Source organism: Chinchilla lanigera, unplaced genomic scaffold (assembly GCF_000276665.1).
Source record: "Chinchilla lanigera isolate Chin_1 unplaced genomic scaffold, ChiLan1.0 scaffold00025, whole genome shotgun sequence".
Classification (NCBI taxonomy): Eukaryota; Metazoa; Chordata; class Mammalia; order Rodentia; family Chinchillidae; genus Chinchilla; species Chinchilla lanigera.
In genome coordinates this window covers 22,151,046-22,175,066 of record NW_004955426.1, presented here as the reverse complement: position 1 = coordinate 22,175,066, position 24,021 = coordinate 22,151,046, and the positions used below count along the sequence as shown (strand labels likewise).

Sequence of the window (24,021 nt, the reverse complement as noted above, 5' to 3'; positions counted from 1 at the left end):
ATCCAAAGAAGAAGGCAAAATCTATGTGCAAAAAAAAGAAAACAAACACAATACACTATCTGTATGGTTTGCTTATTCCTGTCTTCTTGTCTGAAAAATTAGACCATCCCAACCCCAAACCCAACCACAGTGCCTGGCTTATTAGAAGCAAAATACTTAAGGAGGAACTGGGGTATTTCTCTAGATTGTCATACCAACAGCAGCAAGAAGTGACAACAAAAAGAGAAAACCAACCAAACAAACAAAAACAGCAGTCAAGAACTAAAAAAAAAATAAGCCATAAATAGTCTATAGATGCCAAAGCATTCTTAGACATATGATACCACAATGTAATAATTTATAAATTATGAAAATGTCAAACTGAGCCAGGCATGGTGGTGCACACCAGTAATCCCAGCACTTGGGAGGCTGAGGCGGGAGGATCACTGCGAGTTCAAGGCCATCCTCAGCTACATAGTGAGCCTAAACTACAGAGTCAAACCCTGTCTCAAAAAACAAACGAAAATGTTATACTGCACTTAAGATACTCATGAATAATGTAGGAAACTAATGTTTTTAAGTTTTCCAAAAAAAAATTTTAAATTTGAGTTATAAAAATTTACTTTCTGAGAGCGATTTATATGAATCATCATTCCTTAAAGAATTTTATAATTGTTTACACATATTATTGATTATGAAAACAAGTGAAATCTGTTCCACAGTCTTCCAGTACAACCCTGTAAGAAGTCAATATGCTCCACATATATTCAAGGAAGAAATGCCACCATGATATGAGAGAAATCCCTTACATCCACACCCAAGGTTAGTCCTATGCATGGACACCAACTATATATAAGGCTTTACATATTTAGTCCAAATTAGAATCTTGTGAACCAGGCATTATCCCATTTTATAGGAAGTTTAAACTTGATGGCAAGTTATTTGCTCAAAGCTACTAGGAGAGTACCCAATTTCCACTGGTTCTGGCTAAAACGTATGTGCTCTTTTGATTAGGCCATAGTAAAACTTAACAAAAATTTTAGTTATATAATTCATCATTACAAGCTACAGCAACCGAATTTCAAAATATTTACACCTTACTGAATTGCACCAACAAAAGCAGTTATTAGTGACAAATCCATTTCCCAAAGTGTATTTGTAGGAACACTATACAAAGCATGTAACCGGTGTTACTGGCTGTGGGAAAGGAAGGAGTTATATCAATAGGTTTGGAAAGTATTGGTTTCTTTTATTAATATGTTGCTCAGCACCTTTACTTACTCTTTGGCACTGTGACTCTAAATGAAGACTTACAAAAGGGAAAATCTCTGGAGATCCTACAATTACTAGCCATCCAATGCACATACACGGGAATTCCTGCTATGTACAATCCAATAAGGACAAGCCCTGAATACTGACTCTCATAATCTAAACCAGCACTGATGCATATAAATTTAAAGCGCACTGAAAAAAATACAAAAATCAAGAACCAATTTGATTAAGTGGAGTAAAGTGAACATTTTCACGACCCTTTTGTCTCCATCTTATATTGTTTTTACCATTAAAAGTTGTGCATGGGCGTGATATCCATACAAACGCATTTTAAGAAATCCCCTAATTTTGTATTTTGAAAAACTTCAAAGTCAAAAAAGCTAGTGTTAAAATAAATAGCTATATATTGTTCACAAAAAATACCACATATATCATAATATGGCACATCTATATTTTCAATCTCTTTTCCCCATATACTTTGCATTTCTCTCTCCCTCCCTTCCTTGCTCACTCTTTCTTCTGTACCGTAGTACATTGCATACATCATGATACTTCACTCTTATTCAGTTGGAATCGTCTATGAACAAAAACATCTTTCTTTATAACCATGATTCTATACAACACATGCCTGACGAGAGGGGCTGCTTGAACCTGCAGATTCATGAGAGGCCTCCAGGAGAAGCACACCAGTAGAGCAGAGAGGTGGACAGCAATAGCTGGTGAGCTGTTCCCTTTTGGACATCCCCAAGGAAGGGTGACTGGCAGGGAGCCATCCTGGAGAAAAGCCAACTGAGCCTGAGACTCAGGAGTTCTAGTTCCACCTAGCATCTCCCAGCTGAGTTCACACCACAGTGGGGTTGGGGGAGAGACCAGCTGTGAGCTGGGCAGGTCTGGTTCCAGCCTTGCAGCCAGAGGCCAAACTTAACTTCAATGAAAATAGGAGTGGAGGCTCACTGGAATATCCACTACCCCACCCAGGGAGCTGCTGCTGGATTGCTGGAACTGATAGGTGCATTTGTGGATTCTGTCAGTCCGTGTTGCCTGCAAGTGGCAGCGGAGACCACCTTGAAGTGGACATTTTTTTTTTCTTTTTCTCTTTATTTTCATTTTCTTTTTTTTGTTTGTTTCTTTGGTAGTTTCTTGTTCTTGTATGACTGTGAACATGGTTTCTAATTGTTATTGTTGTTGTTGTCTTTTGTTCTTGTTTTTATTCCTTCTCTTTCCCTACTGTCTTCTTCACCAGTTGCCCAAAATTTGCATGATCCTCCTTTATCCTGCAGCCTTGCTTCTAATCTCTTCCTTTTCTTCTATTTCTCTATTTTTTTTTCTGCTAACTTCTTTTAAATTTCCTCCCCTGGGGGTAAAATTGCCATATTGAGGGCTTATTTACTACATATAATTTTTTGGTACACTTTAGATTTTGTTATACAACCACAAATCTAGTTCATACAGTTAAAGGTGGCAAATTAATACTTACCTCAGTATGAATGAAGATATAAAAATTTGAAATAAATCATTATCAGTCAATAAAATTGAAGATGTAATTAAAAACCTATCAACAAAGAAAAGCTTATGCCCTGAAAGATCCATTGCTGAATTCTAAAAGAAATTTAGAGAAGATCTAACCCTGCTACTTCTCAAACTCCTTAATGAAACTGAAAGGAAAGCAATACTCCCAAATTCATTCCTAGATGCAAACATTACCATGATACCAGACCCATAGAAGGACCCAAACAAGAAAGAGAACTACAGGCCAATCTCCCTAATGAACAAAGATGCAAAAATCCTTAATAAGATACTGGCAAAGAGAATGCAACAAATCTTCAAGAAGATTATACACCATGACCAAGTAGGTTTTGTCCCAAGGAGGCAGGGATGGGTCAACATATGCAAATCAATAAATTTAATAAACCACATTAACAGAACCAAGGACAAAAATCACATGATCACCTCGAGAGATGCAGGAAAAGAATTTGACAAAGTCCCACACCCATTCATAATAAAAACCCTACAGAAAATCAGAATAGACTGTCTTTATCTCAATCTGATAAAAGGGCAACCAACATCATACTAAATGATCAAAGACTGAAAGCTTTCAGTCTAAAATCAGGAATAAGAGAAGGATGTCCACTGTCACCAGTCTTATTCAATATGGTTCTGGAAATAACCAGAGCAATTAGACAAGAGGAGGAAAAGGAATAAGGATAGGAAAGGAACAAGTTAAATTATCATTATTTGTGGATGACAAGATACTCTACATGGAGACCCCAAAAACTCCACCAAAAGACTTCTAGATTTGAAAACCAAATTCAGTAGCATAGCTGGATACAAAGTGAACACTCCAAAATCAATAGCCTTCCTCTACACAAATAACAAATTCACTGAGAGAGAAATTAGTAACAACACCTTTCACAGTAACATTCAAAAAGTGAAATACCTAGGAATCAATCTAATGAAGTAAGTAAAAGACCTCTGAATTGAAAACTACAGTACTCTGAAAAAGGAGATTGAAGAGGATATCAGAAAATGGAAAGATATCCCCTGATCTTGGGTAGAAACAACCAATAGAGTGAAAATGGCCAATCTTGGGTAGAAACAACCAGTAGAGTGAAAATGGCCATACTTCCAAAATTGTTACACAGATTTAATGCAATCCCTATCAAAATTCCAACAGAATATCTCACAGAATTAGAGAAACCAATCCTAAAATTCATTTGGAACCAGAAGAAACCAAACTAGCAAAGGCAATTGTAGGCCACAAAGGTACGACGGGGTAGCATCACAGTCCCTGACTTGAAATTATACTACAAAGCTAATGTGATAAAAACAGCATTGTACTGGCAAAAAAAAAAAAAAAAAGACCCAAGGACCAATGGAACAGATTAGAAGATGCAGAAACACCAGACATACTTAGCCACCTTATCTTTGACAAAGGTGCCAAACACATTCACTGGAAGAAAGCTTCATTAATAAATGGTGCTGGAAAAACTGCTTTCCACATGCTGAAGATTAAAACTAGCCTCATATCTTTCACTATGCACTAAACTAAAATTGAAATGGATCAAAGATTAAAACAGAAATACTAAATATGCTGAAGACACTGTTACAGACAAAGGCTTCATGAACAAAACTCTGAGTGCACAGGAAATATCACAACGAATCAACAAGTGGGAACTCATCTTATTAAAAAGCTTTTGCACAGCAAGAGAAACAACCAACAGTGTGAAAAGACAATCCACAGTGTGTGAAAAAATTCTGACAGTTGTTCCTTAGACAAAGGATTCCTATGTAGAATATATAAAGAACTCAAAAAAATTACACCCCCCTCCAAATTTAAAGACCCAATCCAAAAATGGGCATCTGAGATGAATACACCCTTCTCTGATGAAGACACAGAAATGGCAAATAAATATACAAAAAAATGTTCAACACCACTTTTCATTCAGGAAATGCAAACTAAAACAATGCTGAAATTCCATCTTAAACCAGGAAGAATGGCTATTATCAAGCAATCAACCAATAATAAATGTGGGTGGTGTTGTAGGGAAAAAGGAGCCCTTCTCCACTGTTGGTGGGAATGACTGGTGCAACCACTGTAGAAACTGGTGTGGACACTCGCGAAAAAACTTGGGCCAGAGGTTCCATTTGATCCACCAATACTTCTTCTTGGTATCCTTCCAAAAGAATTAAAATCATCATACCACAATGATGTATGCACACCCATGTTTATATCAGCACAGTGTGTAATAGCTACATCTTGGAAACAGTCCAAATGCCCATCAACTGGTGAATGGATAAAGAAGATGGTTTTTGTTGTTGTTCTTGTTCTTGTTGTTTTTACAATGAAGTACTATTCTGGCATAAAGAAGAATAAGCTTGAGACATTTCCAGCTAAATGGATGCGTCCTGAGGCCATACTCTTAAGTGAAATAAATTGGACACACATGTGTAAATATCACATTGTTTCTCTGATGTAAGAAACTGAAAGTGTAAATAAGGACCAAATGTATAATAGATAGTGTGAAATTGGAAGAAAATGTTCAAATGGGAAGGGGAGCTAGAGAGGTGGTAGGAGGAAAGGAAGGAGGGTAAAGGAAAAACATGAGAAAAGAAGGAAAAAATGAAAACAAAGCTTTTATAAATAAGAAAGGGAAGAGTGGCTGCAGGGAGGGTAGGGGAATGGAAAAAGAAAAAGAATCAAGTTATACCATGTACATTTAAAAATTTGACAATGAATGTGATCATTATGTATACCTAAAAAAACACTATGTATACCTAAAACATATAAACCTTTTAAAAATCTTATTAAGTACCACAATTATTTGCAAATGTCTTATGACCATTTTGTCATGTCCACAGGCTCCTCTTTCACCTCAGCCTAAATCCACTTTCTCTGGCCTTTTTTTTTTTTTTAATTATTCTTACTATGAGCTTGCCACTACCTAGTTCTTCTTCCATATTTCCTTTCTCCCCTGACTAAAAAAATGAGACACTGTCTTACAACTTTTTCATCCTCATTTAAAACCTCTGAAATGTACAAACATTTCACATGAGTTACTACAGAAAAATAGAATTCAAAAGGAATAACAAATACTGGAAAGATGATAAAACCACAAAAGTCTTTAAAATGTATTATTCAAAACTTTCTCTAAAAAACAAGCAGTTGAAAGCTTTCTTCAAAGCCCTTTCCCATCTCTCCCATAAAAATTAGCTGCCCACAGCTGAAATTTTTACAGTTCATTACAAAATCATTTACAAATTCTTAACGCTAACAATATGCCTTTCCTTGCATCATTTCAGAAACAATTAATTTTTCCATCAGGACTCCTTGAAATGAGAAGCACAGTATTCAGGGGTTCAGTCACTCAAAGTGAAGAGATTATTCTCCCACAAGAAAGTGGACAGCAACTGACTTGAACACAACAATATGCAATAGAACCACCATTGGTGAATTCCTACCATCTTGTCTAAAAGTGAAACTCTGTATCGTCTTTTTTAGTGATTTTTTTATGCTCCTTAATGTTCTGAACAATCTTCCATTCTCATATCTGGTAATCTGAGCAACTTGGTTGAAGATAACAATATGTAGTACAGTATAATAACCACTGTAGGTTCCCATCATTTTGTTTTGAAACCCTGTATCATTTTTAATGTTCTTCCTTTGTTTTGTTTATGTTTGTGACATTGGTATTCTGCTATTGTTCTTTTTTTCACTACTCTTTTTAAAAGAAAAAAAAGTGGACAAACAAGCTCCTTTGTTTCCCTTTTTAAAAATGAGGTAATTGGGCCAGAGATGTAGCTCAGTGGCACAGCACCTGCCTGGCAAGTGTGAGGCCCAGGGTTCGATTCCCAGTCCAAAAAAAAAGGTAACTGACTAGATGGTAACACCTTCCTCTGTTTCTAAAACTCTGTGATTCTCACTTGAATACACAAATAGTCAATAGCAAATCAGCCAAATTAAAGACTACACCAACAAGCAGGGGAGAAAGCATCCCAGATCTAGATTATATACACTTTAATCAACATTTCCTACTAAATTCTTAACATTTTAAGTGTATATTTAAAAGAGAAAATATCAAAGCATACATATCCACAGAGTGGGAAAGTATCAGATGTATCATCATCATTACAAAAGGCATCATGAAGTATCTTTCCAATTCAAGTGCAGACAGGAACTGTCTTTGAAAACTTAATTTATGTGAAAAGACATGTAAAAAACATTACAGGAAAAGACGGTCAATCTAACAGTCCTAGGCATTATAAAAGAAAGACATGAATATCAACTGCAGGTCAAGATTTTAAAATTTAAGAGAAAGCCAATATTCTTAATTGTGAAATAACAGAAAAATTCACAGATTCATAGCTAACCATCAAACATTCTTTTAGTCATTCAATAAATACATTTATTCAGGACCCTGGGCATTTAAAATACTTTACTGTGCTTTATTCTGAGGCTGTAGATTATAATCAACTCTCAATTTTTTTGCCAATTATAAACTTATTCAATATTCTATGTAGGCTATGGATAAATTTTAGGTGTCAAAAAGATAACAGAATAATTCCAAACTTTTGAAAGCACCCAACATCTTAATAAAAACCACAGAAAGAAAAACAGTTGTTACTATTCATTTTCCATAATTAAACACTGAGCAGATAAAAATTTATGAACCTTTTCATCCAAAATCACCAAGAATATCATAAAAACTCATCATGAGATCTGCCTTCCATTTAATGTGATCATTAAAAGTAAGACAAGTTTTCAAACTCAGAGCAAGGATGATCTAGGGAAGGAAGCTAATTTAGAATTTTTCTATCATTCCAATGTTCTAGTATTTGTCTTCATTGGAAAGAAACTGAGTAAAGATGAGTGATTTGTTGTTATGGCTTATATCAAGATGTCCGCCCAAAGCCTCATCATTCATAAGGTGGGATTTTAGAAGGTGGCTAGATCTAGGGTGTGTGAATATGGATTAAGGGTGTGTAGTATCTGAATTAGCCCACTGATTGATTTAACATAGTTCTGAGTGTGGATAATGGGAAGGCCCATCCTGAGTGTGGGTGGCATCAACCAATAGGCTTATAGCCTAAACAGAATAAAAGGGAAAGGGAGGTTCACTGCTCTCCGATTCCTGTCTGCCAGGCCATGAACTCTTTCTTCTTTGCCATCTTCCTCTACCGTAACACCTTGCCTTGAAGCCAGCCAACTGTGGCTTAAAACCTGTACAAACTGTGAGCTAAATAAACCTTTCCTTCTTTAACTTGTGGGTGTTGGTTATTTTGTCCCAATAAGAAATATAACTAACACATTTGTTAATGTATCTTAGCCCCAGGCAGATCAGCTAAACAGATAAAAGAATGGTAAGAAGTCACAAAAAACAAACCCCATAAATTCCTATCTGCATATTTTTACCATTACACAAGTCTCTAACTTTCCCTATGTCTGCTTAAGTAACAGAAATTTATTTTCTCACAGTTCTAGAATCTAGAAATTCAAAATCAAGGTGTCTTGGCCTGTGAGGTTTGATCTCTGCTAAGGTCCTTTCTCCTTGGCTTACAGACAGCAACCCTCTTGCTAAGTCCTAGCACGGCCTTTTCTCTGCGGATGTGCATCCCTGGTGTCTCTTGTTCTTATACAGACAATGGTCATACTGGATCAGATCCACCCTCACAGCTTCAAAGTCATCTCTCTCAAGGAATTAACTCGAAATATAATTACATTATGAGATATGAGAGGTTCAGGCTTCAATGTATGACTTTTAAGGAGTAAAATTCAGCCTGCAACATCCTCTTTTCCTAAAATGTCATGGTGATGACTCATACAAATCAAGGTGTGTAACTGCAAGTGGGAAAATTAGGAGTGGTATAAGTATCAAGAAAACTTACTGAGTCAAAGATGTAAATACAACAATTGACTACAGATAGAGGCAGAGAAGTAGTCATAACAGATCTGAAGCAACCTTCAAATACATATTTCTAGGCAATGAAACAATGAACGTATCTGATTCATTCACCAGTACCTATAAGGCTGAGCTCTGTGCTGAGCTGGAATTCGCTTAGTACAAATTCTATACAAAGGATTTACGTTACCTTAGTGTCATGAATGGCTGCATTCACAAACTACTACAATCTATTAGCACAAATTAGAAAATGGCTTCTCATCACGTCATGTCAGTTTAAAAGTAGAAATGACTTCCTTTGGATAAGTAAGCATTTTTGTTCCCATTATCACCTGATTTTCATTACTATTTACGTCCAAGTAAAATGTAATAAAGAAGTTTTGGTATCTAGTTTCCATTTTAGAAAACTTGACAAAATGAAAAATACTGCTACCTTGCCTTCTTCCTTTTTTCATTTCATTCCTAAATCAGCCTGATCTTAGTTCAAGCTTCATACTAAATCATACAATTGAAAAGGTAAGGCACTAGAAATCCAGCTCACACTGAGAAGTCCAACATTTAACTTGGCATAAATGAGGCCAGAGGAAAAACGTGAATGTCCCTTTGGCCTCCACAGCAAATGATTCCTTCAAGGTAAAGGAATCTGTTCTTCAGACCAGGAGAATACTGCAAACTGTTCATTAGAAGGTGAGGTCTAATATATTTCTTAGCCATTTGAATGATTTTTTTTTCTTTTTTTAATTTATTTTAAAAATAAAAGAAGGAAAACATTAACAAACAGACATCCATTTACAAAATAGCATAAGAACAATACAAGCAATAGAGAGTTACAAAGTGGTAAGAAATTAACAATCGTTGTTGTATTACGTATTGATATCTTCAAAGTGGTTTCTCAGGAAAACAAATAGAGACATGCAAGACTGAGCAAATAATTAATTATTAACTGTTCCTTTCTGTACAGCAATAGAAGGCAGTAGTACAACTATGTTAGCTATCCAGTATATACATATTTACCTAATTTCCCCTTCTTTCTTTTCTCTTTTCCCTCACCCCAGTTGCTCTTTACTTTTGAGCATTTTCCTTTCATTTACAATGTCTGTCATATCTCCTAACTTTTATTCACTCTTTCAGGGTCTTACCCTAGTAAGACAATACATTGCTTACACATGGAGGTCTGGTTTATTTCACTTATGAGTATGGTCTCTAGTTGTGACCACTTACCTGTAAAAGCCTCGAGTTTATCTTTCTTTATAGCTGAATGATATTCCATTATATAAAAGTACCACAATTTTTTTATCCAATCCTCAGTGGATGGACATTTGGGTTGCTTCCACAATTTAGCAATTACACATTTCACTGCTATGAACATGGGTGCACATATATCGCTGTGATATGATGTTTTCAGATCTTCTGGGAAAATACCCAGAAGGGGAATAGCTGGGTTGAATGGTACCTCTAGACTTAATTTGCTGAGATGTCTCCAAACTGATTTCCACAGTGGTTTCACCAGTCTGCATTCCCACCAGCAATGGAGAAGAGTTCCTATTTCTCCACAGCCTCTCCAGCATTTGTTATTGGTTGATTTCTTAATGCTAACCATTCTTACTGGGGTGAGATGAACTCTCAATGTTGTTTTAATTTGCGTTTCTCAAATGACTAATGATGTTGAACATTTTCTCATGCATTTATTTGCCATTTGTACTTCATTATCTGAGAAGTGTGTATTCATCTCAGCTGCCCATTTTTGGATTGGGTCTTTGAATTTGGAGGGGCTGATATTTTTTAATTCTTTATATGTTCTAGATAGAAGTCCTTTGTCTGAGGGACAGTCAGCTAAAATTTTTTCCCAATTTGTGGGTTTTCTTTTTACTCTGCTGGTGATTTCTTTAGATGTGCAGAAACTTTTCAGTAGAATGAGATCCGACTTGCTGATTCTTTGTAGTATTTCACATGTGGTTTGGTTTTTGTTCATGAACTCTCTGCCTACCCCTATGTCTTCAAGGTTTTTACCTACTTTCTCTTCCAATAGATTTAGTGCTTCTGTTTTAATAGTGAGATCTGTGACCCATTTTGACTTGAGTTTGGTGCGTGGTGATAGACTCGGGTCTATTTTCAGTCTTTGGCAGGTAGTAGCCAATTTTTGCAGCACGATTTATTAAAGAGGCTATCTTTCTTCCAGTGAGTTTGTTTGGCCCCTTTGTCAAAAATTAGGTGGTTGAGTGTGTTTGTGGTTGTACCTGTTTCTTCCAGTCTGTTCCATTGATCCTCTGGTCTATTTTTTAGCCAGTACCAGGTTGATTTTTCTACATTAGCTTTGTAGTATAATTTCAGGTCAGGGATTGTGATTCCACCTGACTTGTCTTTGTTTGCCAGGACTGCTTTTGCTATTCCAGGTCTCTTCTGGTAGAAGGTGAGGTCTTATACCAGAGGAATTTCTATCTTGTACCTTCATCTATAGATCAGTAACTATCATTTTTGTGACAACCACTTATAGTGGGTTCGCATCCTGATTCAGCCACACAGAAGCATTTGCCCTTGGGAAAGTCAGTCAGTTTCTTCATTTGGAATAGATAACGTTACTGCCTACCTACCTCATTGCTGTATATGTAAAGTGTACTATGCAGCACTGATTCATGTAAGTTCTCAATGAATGATAACTATTATTATGCTATTAATCTTATCTCATTAGGAAATGTTAGCACACTGTACAGAGTCTTTTACTGGGTTCTGAGGTGCTGCAGTCTCCTGCACGAGGTGGTTTCTAGATTCTGTCCATCCTGAACAAAGAATTGGTCAGGAAAAGAACAAAGGTAGTGAGGTTTTACATTTATTGAAGGCAGAAAAAGAAATGCTCTCTGCAGAGTGAATTTAGGCCAAGTGAAAGTAGGAAAAGAAGTATACTCTACAGCATTTTAGAGCATGACTGTGAAAGAACACAGCAGTTCAGAGCTCAATGGCGCTGTCTGTTGTATCTCCCACTCCTGAGGCTAACATCAGGTCTAGGCCATCCTAGAGAAAACTGCTCGAGTTCTCATGAGAAGTCCATGTGAAGGGCTTTGGGACCCGTTCTGTACATGTGTCCTAGAACTCTCACAAGAAACAAGTCACATCTTCCCTTGCTGCCTGCCAATACCCATTCCTACTGACTGAATTCTCCATGATACGATAAGATTGGGTACTCTTTAAATGGTTTGGCTCATCATTACATTAGACTCTAGCCCCTTGCACTTTAGCCCACAATACCTCAAATGTCTGGCCCTCACCTTCTCCAAACGCATTTCCTGTCATCTTCACCTTTCCTACCAACCTACAAAATGTCAACTGCACTGGTCTGTCTTGGCCTTATACCATATCAGATTATCATCCCAAGGTCTCTAAGCCATCACTTTGGCCTAGAAAGCCCTTTTCCCTGTCGTCTTTGCATGACTTCTTCAGAGGTCTTCTCTAACTATCCTATATATCCCTCTCCCCTATTCAATCTATCCTTTTGTTTTATTTTAACATTTTATTCTATTTTGTTTATCCTTAACACTAACCACAGCTTAAAACAATATTACTTATTTTTTGGTGTATATGTACCTTGTCTACCTGCCAGCAGCTATGTGCTGGGACATATGCCACATGGATGGAGTCTTACATCACAGTATACTTCACATACAGTGAGCATGCAGTACTTCCTGACTGAACAAGGAGTCTGGGCTGATCTTCTGCAGCTCAGCTATAACTAATTACTAATTCAGAGTCAAAGGCTAAGCAAAGATCATACGGCAGACATCTCTAAAAGGTGGTAAAGAAGAGGTATGATGAGAATCTATCTTTAAAGTTCACTTATCCTCTCATAGAAGTATGGCAAAGGAAAAGGCCAACTTGGATGTTATGAAAGGAAAACACATTTTCTTTTCAGATGGAAATCAGTCTTTGCTAGAAAAAAGTAAAAATTATTAACCACAACTTCAAAGCCATTTGGATCCAGTTAATAGCATCAATCCACTGTGTTCCATGATAAACTTTACTGAAATTTATAGCAACTCTCATTTTCATACTATACTATGAGTCAAAATCAAATTTAAGGATATGTAAACATCAGGATTTTTAATACTCTATTGCCAAGAATGTTACAATATAAATGGTAGAAAGTACTGAGAGATATGAATGTATTAGATAAATTATCAAAAATACTCACGCATCATTTGAGCAAGTCATAAATTCTCCCTTTATTTTGGGATGCCATGAGCCAGTGTGAAGCATTGCTGTGTGACCCTTAAAAGAATAAAAGCAAATGGAATAAAAGATGTTTAAAAGTAAATTGACAAAGAACTGACAGATCACACATAAAAGTAAAACTTTTTATGCCCCTCAAAAGCATACAAGCTGATATTACTTTATTCAAATTTTACCTCAAAATATGATTTGTTTTTCACTTTATTTAATCTAACCATATATCACCCCCATCCATGCTCAGAATTACAATAGTACTTACCTGTAACAGGTACTTAATAAAGGGGGAAATGACATGCCATCTTTAGGGGGGCAAAAAAGGTAAAACTATAATAAGATCATGACTCTTTTCTTCAATGGAAAATAATTAGGAGGAACAGACAGCACTCACAAAACAGCAAAGCAAAGGTAAGAGGTTGAGGTAAAAAAAATCCATATTTTCTAAAAATAAGTGACCCATATTGATTCAACGATACCTCTATAAACACAGATATGAGAAAAGAAAAACATGTATCTAAAATGACTCTGGAAGATTAGGCACTACACAATACAGAAAGCATAAAAACAATAAAATTTTATGCTGGTATAAAAATTAACATTCAATCAAATCAACCACAAAGTAGGTATCAGACGTAAGTGGGGTAAGAATTGCCTCCTCAGTATTCTATAGCCATGACAAGGAGGAGTCCAAGGAGAGAAAACAAAGAGACCAAGAAAAAGCAGCTGCTTTTGCTGCAGCACTAAGAGAAACAGACCCTAAGTCTGATTCTCGGGGCCCCAAGAAGAACTCAATGACTTCATTCTCTGCTACCACTGTTAAAAGCCAGGCCACCTCAAGAGGAACTGCCCTAACAAGCCCCCTGGGACATGTCCTGAATGCAAAGGTGACCACTGGAGATCAGTCTGCCCTCTGAAGTGGAGGCCCTAGAGCTCAGACCCACCCTACCAGTTAGTCTAACAGGAATGAGTGTGCCCGGGGCATACTCTGCCTTCTCTCTCTGGCCAGACTGTCATCTCCATGAAGGAGCCCCAGGTAATCATGACTATAGAGGAAAAAGAAAACAGCCTGTTGCTAGACACAGATACAAGTCACTTGGTCCTTCTTTTCAATCCTGGCCTTGTCACACCTCAGTGACAGGAGTCACTGTTGAGGAGGTAATACGCTATTTTTCACAACCCTTAGGCTGTAACTACTTGTTAGATCTTTCTTGCATATCTCTGTCTTCCTGAGAAACCACTTTGAAGATACCACCATGTATTACAGCAGCCATTGATATTTTCCTACTAATCTGTCCATAATTCTGTAATGTTTGTATTGTTCCTATGCTATTTCATAAATGGATGTATGTTTACTACTATGTGTTTCCTACAACAACCATTGAGAATAGTCAACGAATAGTCAATTGGTCACCTGTATAGCTCTATTTATTTTCTTTAGAAACCACTTTGAAGATACCAAAGTATAGTACAACAACCATTGATAATAACCTACCACTTCTGTCTGTAACTCACTATTATTTGTCTATTTGTTTTCCTGAGAAACTATCTTGTAGATAACAATACGTAAAACAACAACCATTGATAATTTCCTACCGCTCTGTCTATAATTCGGTAATCCCCCCTACTACTATGTTACCCTTCTTTTACTCTTTAAAATAGTAAATAAAAAAAAAACATAAGTGAGTACATGCATGCATGTGTGTACACACACACACACACACATGTCCCACTTTTCACATTTTAATGCAGGACGTGTGTATCCAGCTATCTACTTGATGTTTCCAGTATGTATCACCAGGCATCTCAAACATAATAGGTTCATTACAGAGATCATGCTTCTTTCTGTTCAATTCATTTTAGATTTCATTCCCAGTTCATCAAGGTAAAAATTTGAAAATCATCTTTAAATATTCCCATAGCCCTCATTCCAAAAATTTTTAACTATTTGAATTCAATCTACCAGCTAGTCTTGCCAATTTTATTCAAAACATATCTCAAATCTATCTACTTTTCTCCTTTTCACCACTATCAGTCTTCTGTGAGCCAACTTAGCTCATGAGTCTACACCACTTATTATGTACTATAGCAGGTTTATCACTAGTTTATTTTCACTCTCACTTCATATATTCTACTTAGCAATCAATATAATCTTATAAAAAATATAATTCTAAATATGCTATCCCTTTACATATAAACTTCTGCTAGCTTTCTAATCTGTATATGACCTAAACAAATTACACTTTCCAGCTCTTGTATTCCTTACTCTGTAATATACTGATTTCCTATCAAATATCATCAATTGATATTTTATAAAGATACGAAGGCAATTCAATAAAGGACAGCCTTTTCAGCTAAAACAATTGATGATTCATATGCACCCCTCCCCCCACAGCTACTTTGTACGACTGCTGCGCAGTGCCTCAACAAAGGTAAATATATTCTGACCATACAATCAGCAATTACACTTTACTCAACTGATGTGAAAACATGTTCATACAAAATCTACACACAAATGTTTAAAACAGTTTTATTCACAAAACATGTTTTTCCAGTGGTACACATACAAAGCTATGAGGGAAGGAAAGGATAAGAGGGAAAGAAAAGAGGCAAATGGAACTCACAGCTTTTTGTCTTCATCAACTGGTGAATGAAAATGTCATTTACAGAGATAAAGACAACTGCAGAAGAAACAGTCTAGAAAGAAAAAAAATCATAATTTCCTTTTTTGACAAGTTAGGCTAAGGTATCTAATATATAGCCTAGTTCAGCAGATGAGAACACAAAATGAGAACTATAAATTTATAAATCATTGGCATGTATATATTGTTTTTAAAGCCATGTGATCAAATAACCGCAATCAAGGAGCAGGTATAAACACTAACAGGAGCTCAATACTGAGCTTTGAATACTTCAGTATATAGAGGCTGAATGGAAAAAGAAGGAAGGAAAGGAGGGAGGGGAGGAGGGAAAATTCAATAACAGAGGAGGAAAACCACAAGAGGACAGTGAACTGGAAGTCAGGTAAAGATGTTCCAAAGAGAGGACTCATCAAATGGGTCAAATGCTGCCGAGAGTTACAGTATTATGAGAACTGAGGTGTGAATTTTGCATATAGCATGCAGTAGTCAGAAGAGAGAAGTGAGTTACATTCACTTCAGTTTCACGCAACTGAAATTGTACAAAATGATAATGATTTGTTTATTAAAATCAGATTGTCAAGGATCTCATTAATCTCTTTCAAAAACAGAAATGTATCTGCCAGTGTTTAAAAAAAAATTTTTTTTTAATGAGTGGTAGTTAACAGTATCTGATCTGATTATGTTCCATTAAATATCTAACTGTGTTCGAGGAAAATACCTCATGATTTTCAATAAAAGGAACACTGATAATCCAAGAGATGTCAGCCTTTGAGGACTTGGCTCCCACCCTGCCCTGGCTTTCCCACTCTCATTCTCCTCCTCTACTAACTTCAGCTCCAGCTGCACTGACATCACTCCTCCCCTCTTCATCTGAGGACCAGTTCCTTCTCTTCACTCTCAGACTCAGGGACTCTACAGACTGCTGCTACACTGTTTCATCCTTAGATTCTTACTTCCTGTTCTTTGTTCAAACAGCAAGGCAACATTGTACTTAGTCCATGCTTGACTGCAAGGCAGGCCCCAGAAAGCAAACCTTTTACTGGTATTTGATTATAGAGTTGAAACACCGTGTTAGAACTTTTAAAAACTTAAAGCACCAAATGGCCCCTACTATAGATGATGTTCAGGTAAAGAAACACCTTAACTGGTGAACACTCAGAGTAAGAACACATACACACAGGAGGTTAAATTGAAAGAAATATATACATATCTGAAAGACTGCAAATGTTGTTTCTTGTTTGTAAAGACAGAACATGACAAAGGCAAAAGGAATGTTAAGTGCCCTATGTTAAAACACTGACCAAAATTAGTCATAACAAAATGAAGTTCAACTAAGGATTCTTAAATAGATCTAAACAGATTCAGTACCATGGCTAACAGTAGAGGAAAAAAATTTAAAGTGACACCTATTAAAGAACAGTTAGTGACTAAAACACTTTTCCTGCAAATAAACTACTTTTTCTCTCTCCCTTTATCTAAATATAGGCTGTCCTGGCAAGGAAAAAAAATCTTCCTTTATTTAAGAGTCTTCACACATACACACACACACAGAGAGAGACAGAGACAGAAAGACAGACAAGGCAGGCAGCCAGGGAGGCTGCCAGACACAGAGATATGCTGAGCTGCACTAAAATGCCCACACTTTTGTGGCTGCCCCAGTCGCAGCAGCTATAAAACCACCCTGCTGGAATGTCATTTGTAGTCACAGAATGGCCCACATTATGAAAGTACCAACACCTTTGATATGGAGAGCTAACAGAGCCAATTCCTATGAAGACATGAAAAGCAGGAGGGAATATAGTGTGAACTCTGATCCAAAAGTTCTTCTTGGCCAGAGTCCACTCACGAAACCTCCTAAAATTGTCATAAACATCTGGTGGGAGTACATTTTGCTAGGGAGTTCACAGCTTTAATCCAGGAATTGGTGCACTAGTTCTATAAAGGGTCAGACAGTGTTTGAGGCTTTGAGTCACCTGGTCTTTGCTACAAATAGTCTACCACTGAAGTGCAAAAGGAGCCATAAACAACAGTGAATTCATGGATAAGGCTGTGTTCCACTAAAACTTTTAATTACAAAAACAGAGTGGAGGGCTGGGAATAGCTCAGTGATAGAGCACTTACCTAGCAGGTGTAAGGCCCTGGGGTTCAATCTCCAGCAGCCCCAAAAGAGGAGAAGAGTGGAGGAGCAGAAGCTATACTTGGCCTTCAGATTAGTTTGCCAATCCTTCTTGTAATCTATCACATCTTAGTCATTTTTTCCTATGAATCAAGGACTGTAAAGTTAAAGTTCTAATTTTTGAGAATCTAGGAAATATTAATACCATTTAACACATCAAAGAAGAAACTTCACTCTTCTTTGACCTAGTCAACTCCATATTTCAACAGTCCTAACAACAGCTAATTCTGCTATCACCACAAGTGGTTCCTTTTCTGAAATCATAAACTCTCAATATTTGGGGCTGGGGATATAGCTCAGTGGCATAAGCGCCTGCTTGGCAAGCACAAGGTCATGCATTCAATCCCCAGTACAGCAAAAAAAAAAAAAAAAGAAAGAAAGAAAAAGAAAAAGAAAAAGAAAAAAAAAACTCTCAATATTTACTGACTTTAGAAAAATTTTACCACAGATATGATCTAGGCCAGTGGAGGTGAACCTCTGGCATGTGTGCTGCAATGGACTGTTTGTATCACTGAAAGTACAAAAGGTTCGCCATCACTGACAGGCTCTAGATATTCCATTCATTGGCTACATAACCACCTATCTTACAGTTCCTTACTGGTTTTTATTTTCAATATCCTAAACTTCAACCACTTTCTCAACATAATCTTGAGTGTCCTTCTGTTGGACCCATTTATAAAAGAGTCCTGAGTAAAACTCAAAAATACCATATGAATATATAGAATAACTGTCTCTACAAGTTTACATTCTGTAACCTTTTGTGCTCCCACAATTCTAATAATTTTTCCCTCACAACCATCAACAGTGCTCTAAATTTTTACAAAGCCACTGAGAGCCCAAAATTCCTGCAACACAAAATTAGAAAATGACTGCAAGGAGATGGTGATACTTTCCATCTCCAATCTGAAGCCGCTCCCTGTAAGAAAATATGCACATGAGCCCATCCTTATCCTTTCCATTTGCAAGGCAAAATTAGCCCTCCTCCTACCAAAGCTAATCTTTATTGTCATGCTTTACCACAATCCCTACAACTTCCTCATTATGTAGTACTTGTGCTTTCTGCAAAATTGTATTCATTTTCTATTGCTATAAAGCAAATTACCACAAACTTAGGGATATAAAACACTCCAAATATATTACCTAATATGTGCATAGACACAATATGGCAGTCTCTGCTCAGAGTCTCATATACTGAAATCAAAATGTCACCATTTTGCAGGCTGAGCAGTAGAACTCCCTCCCACCCAGCTCATTCAGGTTCTTGGGAGGATACAAGGGCCCTATGGTTCTATGACTTGTGCAAGTTCATGTCCTTGCTGTCAGCTGCAAGCTACTCTTCCAGAAGCTTTGTGCATTCCTTGTCACATGGATCTCTCTAGCTTCAAAGTCAACAAATGAAAATCTTTCTTATATTGAATCTCCATTAGACAGAAGTCATGCTTAGAAAGGTTTCCAAAAAATGTTGTCTTTATCCATACCTCTTGAAACCAGCCAAGGAGCAAGAACAGTCTCCCTGTGTAGTCCAGGCTGACCTTGAACTCATTATTTAGTCCAAACTGGCCTCAAACTCATAGCAATCCTCCTGCTTCAGCTTCCCACGTGCTGGGATTAGAAGTGTACATCACCAGGTATGGTGCCTATTCCTTTATACCACACTTTCGGAAGCAGTTCCTTTATGTCAGCATCCTTTGCCATCTGGAGAGGCTAAAAAGTAACTAAATCATCTAGTCTTTGCTTTCTTTTAACAAGACTACCTTTAACTCATCTTTCTTCTCTTACACTTTCAGCAGCAAGAAAAAACTGGGCAGCATTCTCACAACACTTGGGTTGGAAATATCCTTAGCTATGTTTCCAAATTCAACTCACAAGTTCTGATTCCACCTCAAATGCAGCAGTGAGAACTCCTTCATCTTAAATCTTCCCCATACTTAAACTCTCTCTTGCCAGGAATCACACTGTTAAGTTCTCACCCGATTAGGCTGGATCCACAGAAGGTAATCTTCCTTTCTTAAAGTTTACTGTGTCATGTAATGTAACCTACTCACAAGAACAACTACCACATGAGATTGACAGTATACTCACTCAAAGGGAAGGAAAACCCACACTGAAGGAGAAGGAAAGGGACCTTTGAGGCCTGACTTAGAATTCTCCCTATAATAAAAGCTATGTGTGTAGCAATTCTGAAACTACTTTCCACGTACTACTGCAATGAACAAATGCGAAGTGTTACGAAGTTGGATGCCAAGTCTCTCATTGCTGGCAAAGTATATAAATGTAGCATTGGGAAAGTCTAGGAAGCTGGATCAGGATGGACTTATCTGTATCAACTCATGATGTCTTATGTATTTTGTTTTTAGTTGGTTTGTCCCCCGCCTAGCTCTGTCTTGTGAGTTTCGAAGCAAAGGAAATCTACCAACAATGAATATATGCAGAACTGAGATCGTGATTTCTAAATTGTATTCCCTATTAAAAGCAGCAGAGAATCATTGGAGAAATGGGTAATGTCAGGGCAGGAAAAGTGCAGGATGAGGATGAAATGTTCTCTGTGTGAGAATATAAGAAAGCACTACCTCCTTCCAAAAAAACTGATGGGGACATGTCAAAAGGACAGAAGCCAGTGTTAAGGAAGTTCTTCTGTTAGATAAAAAGTTATGGAACTATTCAGAAAATAGAAAGGAGTCAGGAGTGGTGGCACATACCTTTAACCCAAGCATTCAGAAGGCTGAGGCATGAGGATCACTTGAGAGTTCAAGGCCAGCCTGGGCTATATAGTGAACTCAAGGACAGCCTGAACTACAAAGAGAGACCATCTCAAAAAGGAAGGAAGGAAGAAAGGAAGGAAGGAAGGAAGGAAGGAAGGAAGGAAGGAAGGAAGGAAGGAAGGAAGGAAGGAGAAAGGAAGAAGAAAGAAAGAAAGAGAGAGAGAGAAAGAAAGAAAGAAAGAAAGAAAGAAAGAAAGAAAGAAAGAAAAAGAAAGGGAAAGGAGGAGAGAGAGAAAGAGAAAAAAGAAACAAAGAAAGAAAAGATGGAAAGGAATACAATATACTTTAAATTATTACAATTTTTAAAGTTGTATCTATAATTTAAAGCATCAGTTAAATCCATCTAAGGAAACAAAAATATACCCAGAACAATGTTATTTCAATAAATATTAAATATTTTACTTCTTAGAAAAAAGAATTTGTCAATAAAATATATGATTAATATGTTTCACTCCAATTAATAAAAGTAATTTTTTTGGAATTGCTACATAACGGAATGTCTGATATCAATGCAGTTGTACTGTTTATAACTGAAGCATTTGAAAACATCAGTAAAGCTCCTTGCAAGTCTTCTAATTTCCACAATTAAAGTCCACTCATGAACTTTGTAAGATCAAACATTCTGGGGTCCCCCTAAATCTGCTCTCCTGAGTTATATAATTAAGAAACAGCAAGAATTGCTTTGATGTTGAAAAGGGTCAAGGACAAACCTGAAAAGGAGCATTTAATATCAACCCTGGATGAACTGACAAAAGAAAACTTAATAATGAAATTATAAGACCACTACCGGCAGCTGAGCTGCACCTCAGACCGCTTCTATAATTCCAGTGAGCTCGTGCCGCCCCCACACATGAGCTTGGAACCAGGCAAAAACCCAGACAGCTTTAGGGTCCTGAGGTCTACTCCCCGCCCCTCCCCTCCTCCCCCATTCCCCTGTGTGAGCTGGGCTGCACCATGGACGGCTTCAGGAACTTGGGTGAGCTGCTGCCACCTCCACACACACCATGGGCCCACGCACAAACCCGGACAGCAGTGGGGCTGAATCCTGAACATCTTCAGGAAGCCCGGTGAGGTGCGGCAGTGCCTCCCTGACCAGTGTGCAAGGCAAGTGGAACTCTGGAAACCTCCGAGGGCTACTGGCCACACCCATAGTGTGTCTGCCTTGGCTGAGCAAAATCCTGGACATCTCCAAGCAGCCTGGTAAGGTACAGTGGCGTCTCCCTGACCAGTGAACAAGGCAGGCAGAACCTTGGGCACCATGGGCCTCTGTGGCTACTGGCCACACCATAGTGTGTCTGGGGGAGCTGGGTTGAATGTCAGAAACCTTTAGGAAACCCGGTGAGCCACTCTGGTGCCTCTCCCACTAGTGTGTGCGGCACTTAGAGCACTGGATAACTTATGGTGCTTTGGTGGTCACTGCCAAAACAACTCACAAGCCCCGTGGGACCTCAGCTCAAATCTGGACAGTGGCAGCAGCCACAAGTAGCTCACCCTCACCCTCCCCTTCCAGTATGGTAAGGAAGCCTTAGTTAACACAACCTGCATCCCCCCAACTCTTGTGGAAGCTGGGACAAACACCAGACAGTCTATGGAACTCCGGAGAGCTTCCCCCACATTTCCCACACACACTTGGGAGCCAAGTAAATGCAAGAAAGCTTGGGAGCATCTGGGACACCACCTTGCCAACACTCACAAGCACAGGAGCTGCACTGAGCACTGCAGATCTGTAAACTCTCTCCGTGCCACTCACACTCAATCAGGACAGTAAGCCTCCACTCCAGAAAGCCCCTGGGTCTTCAAAACTGACAAAACAAAGGACCAAACTGCAATTCCAACCTCCACACAACCCAAAATAAGTCCAGGAGACATCAACACAGAAGAGCCTAGAAGTCATACAACTGAAATGTCTGAAATGATAGCAACTGAAGTAAACAAACAACTCCATCAGACCACAGAAGACATGAGAGCAGAAATAATGTCTCAGGTGAGAAAAGAAATGATAACAATAATAAAATAAATGTTCAGCATATCCAAAGATGACATAGGCAAGAAAATAGAAGACCATAGACAACTCCATGAAACCTTCAGGGAACAATATAGAAAAGAACTAGAAGGTGTGAAACAGATGCAAACACATACCTACAAAATTAAAAATTCCACCGAAAGCTTCCAAAACCGCCTCAACAAGCTGAAGATAGACTTTCAGACCTTGAAGACAGCACTGCCACTGATGAAAATGAAAGGACGTATCTCTTAAAAACAACAAGGAACCAGGAAATAACAATTCAAAATGTGCAAGATCAGGCAAAGAAAAACAATGTCAGGGTAATAGGTATTAATGAAACAGCAGGGGTCCACACAAATGACGTAAAAAGACTATTTGCAGAAATGATAGCAGAAAATTTCCCAGGTATAGAAAAAGAATCAGGCATCCAGATAAGTGACGCATATACAACTCCAGTTAATCAAAATCGAAATAAATCTATACACAGACATATAGTGATCAAGATCCCAGAAACTCAACAAAAGCTCAAAATATTAAACGCTGTTAGAGAAAAAAAAAAATCACCTATAAAGGAAAGACTATCAGAATCAAAGCACACTTCCCAACACAAACCATCAAGGCAAGAAGAGCTTGGAGTGAAGTATTTCAGTTACTGAAAGAACACAACTTCCAACCCAGATTGATGTACCCTGCAAAATTATCTTTCAAATTTAATACACAAATGAAATATTTTCATGATAAACAACAACTGAAGAAATTCATGACCGCCAAGCCAATTCTACAAAGAGTACTGAGAGATGTTCTAGAAAGAGATAAAACAGACCCCAACTTCAAGAACAACAACAGAAAGGAACCAACAAGCAGAGCAAGCAATTAAACAGAGGGAAAAAGGAGGATCCAACAGCAGGAAAATAGCATGGCAAAGATAAGCCAGTACATATCACTTGTAAACATGAATGTAAATGGTCTCAATGCACCAACCAAACAAAGCAGACTTGCTGAGTGGATTAGGAAAAAAAAACCCAACTGTATGCTGTATACAAGAAACACATTTAACTCAGAAGGAAATTCAAAGACTGAAAATTAAAGGATGGAAAACAATACTCCATGCCACAGGAACCCAGAAAAGAGCAGGTGCACCTATTCTGTTTGCAGACAATGTGAACTTCAAGCCAAGAACAATCAAAAGAGATAAAGAAGGTCACTACATACTTGTGAAGGAAAACTTCAAGAGGAAGAGATAACAATCCTAAACATCTATGCACCAAATATAGGAGCACCCACCTATACAAGACAAATTCTAACAGACATGAAAATTGAAATAAGTAGCAAGAAATCATAACAGGGGACTTTAACACACCACTGTCACAAAGAGATAGATCAACTAGACCAAAAATTAGGAAAGAAATAACAGAACTTAACCAAACCTGTGAACATATGGACTTAGCAGACCTTTACAGAGTGTTCCACCCAACTGCATCAGAATACACATTCTTCTCAGCTGCACATGGGATGGTCTCTAAAATAGACCATATACTAGTACATAGAACATGTTTAAGTAAATGCAAAGGAA

The 24,021-nt window shown here is 37.7% G+C and overlaps 1 protein-coding gene across 2 annotated transcripts in view; it reads right to left on the bottom strand.

Annotated features, from left to right (window-relative positions):
- Wdr70 (WD repeat domain 70) overlaps positions 1–24,021 on the bottom strand; it is a 281,725-nt gene that overhangs the window by 169,530 nt on the left and 88,174 nt on the right. For both annotated transcript variants that reach the window (XM_013514960.1, XM_013514961.1), the window contains one exon: positions 12,832–12,908. In XM_013514960.1, the coding sequence (XP_013370414.1) occupies positions 12,832–12,908 (77 nt within the window). The remainder of the gene's footprint in view (positions 1–12,831; positions 12,909–24,021) is intronic.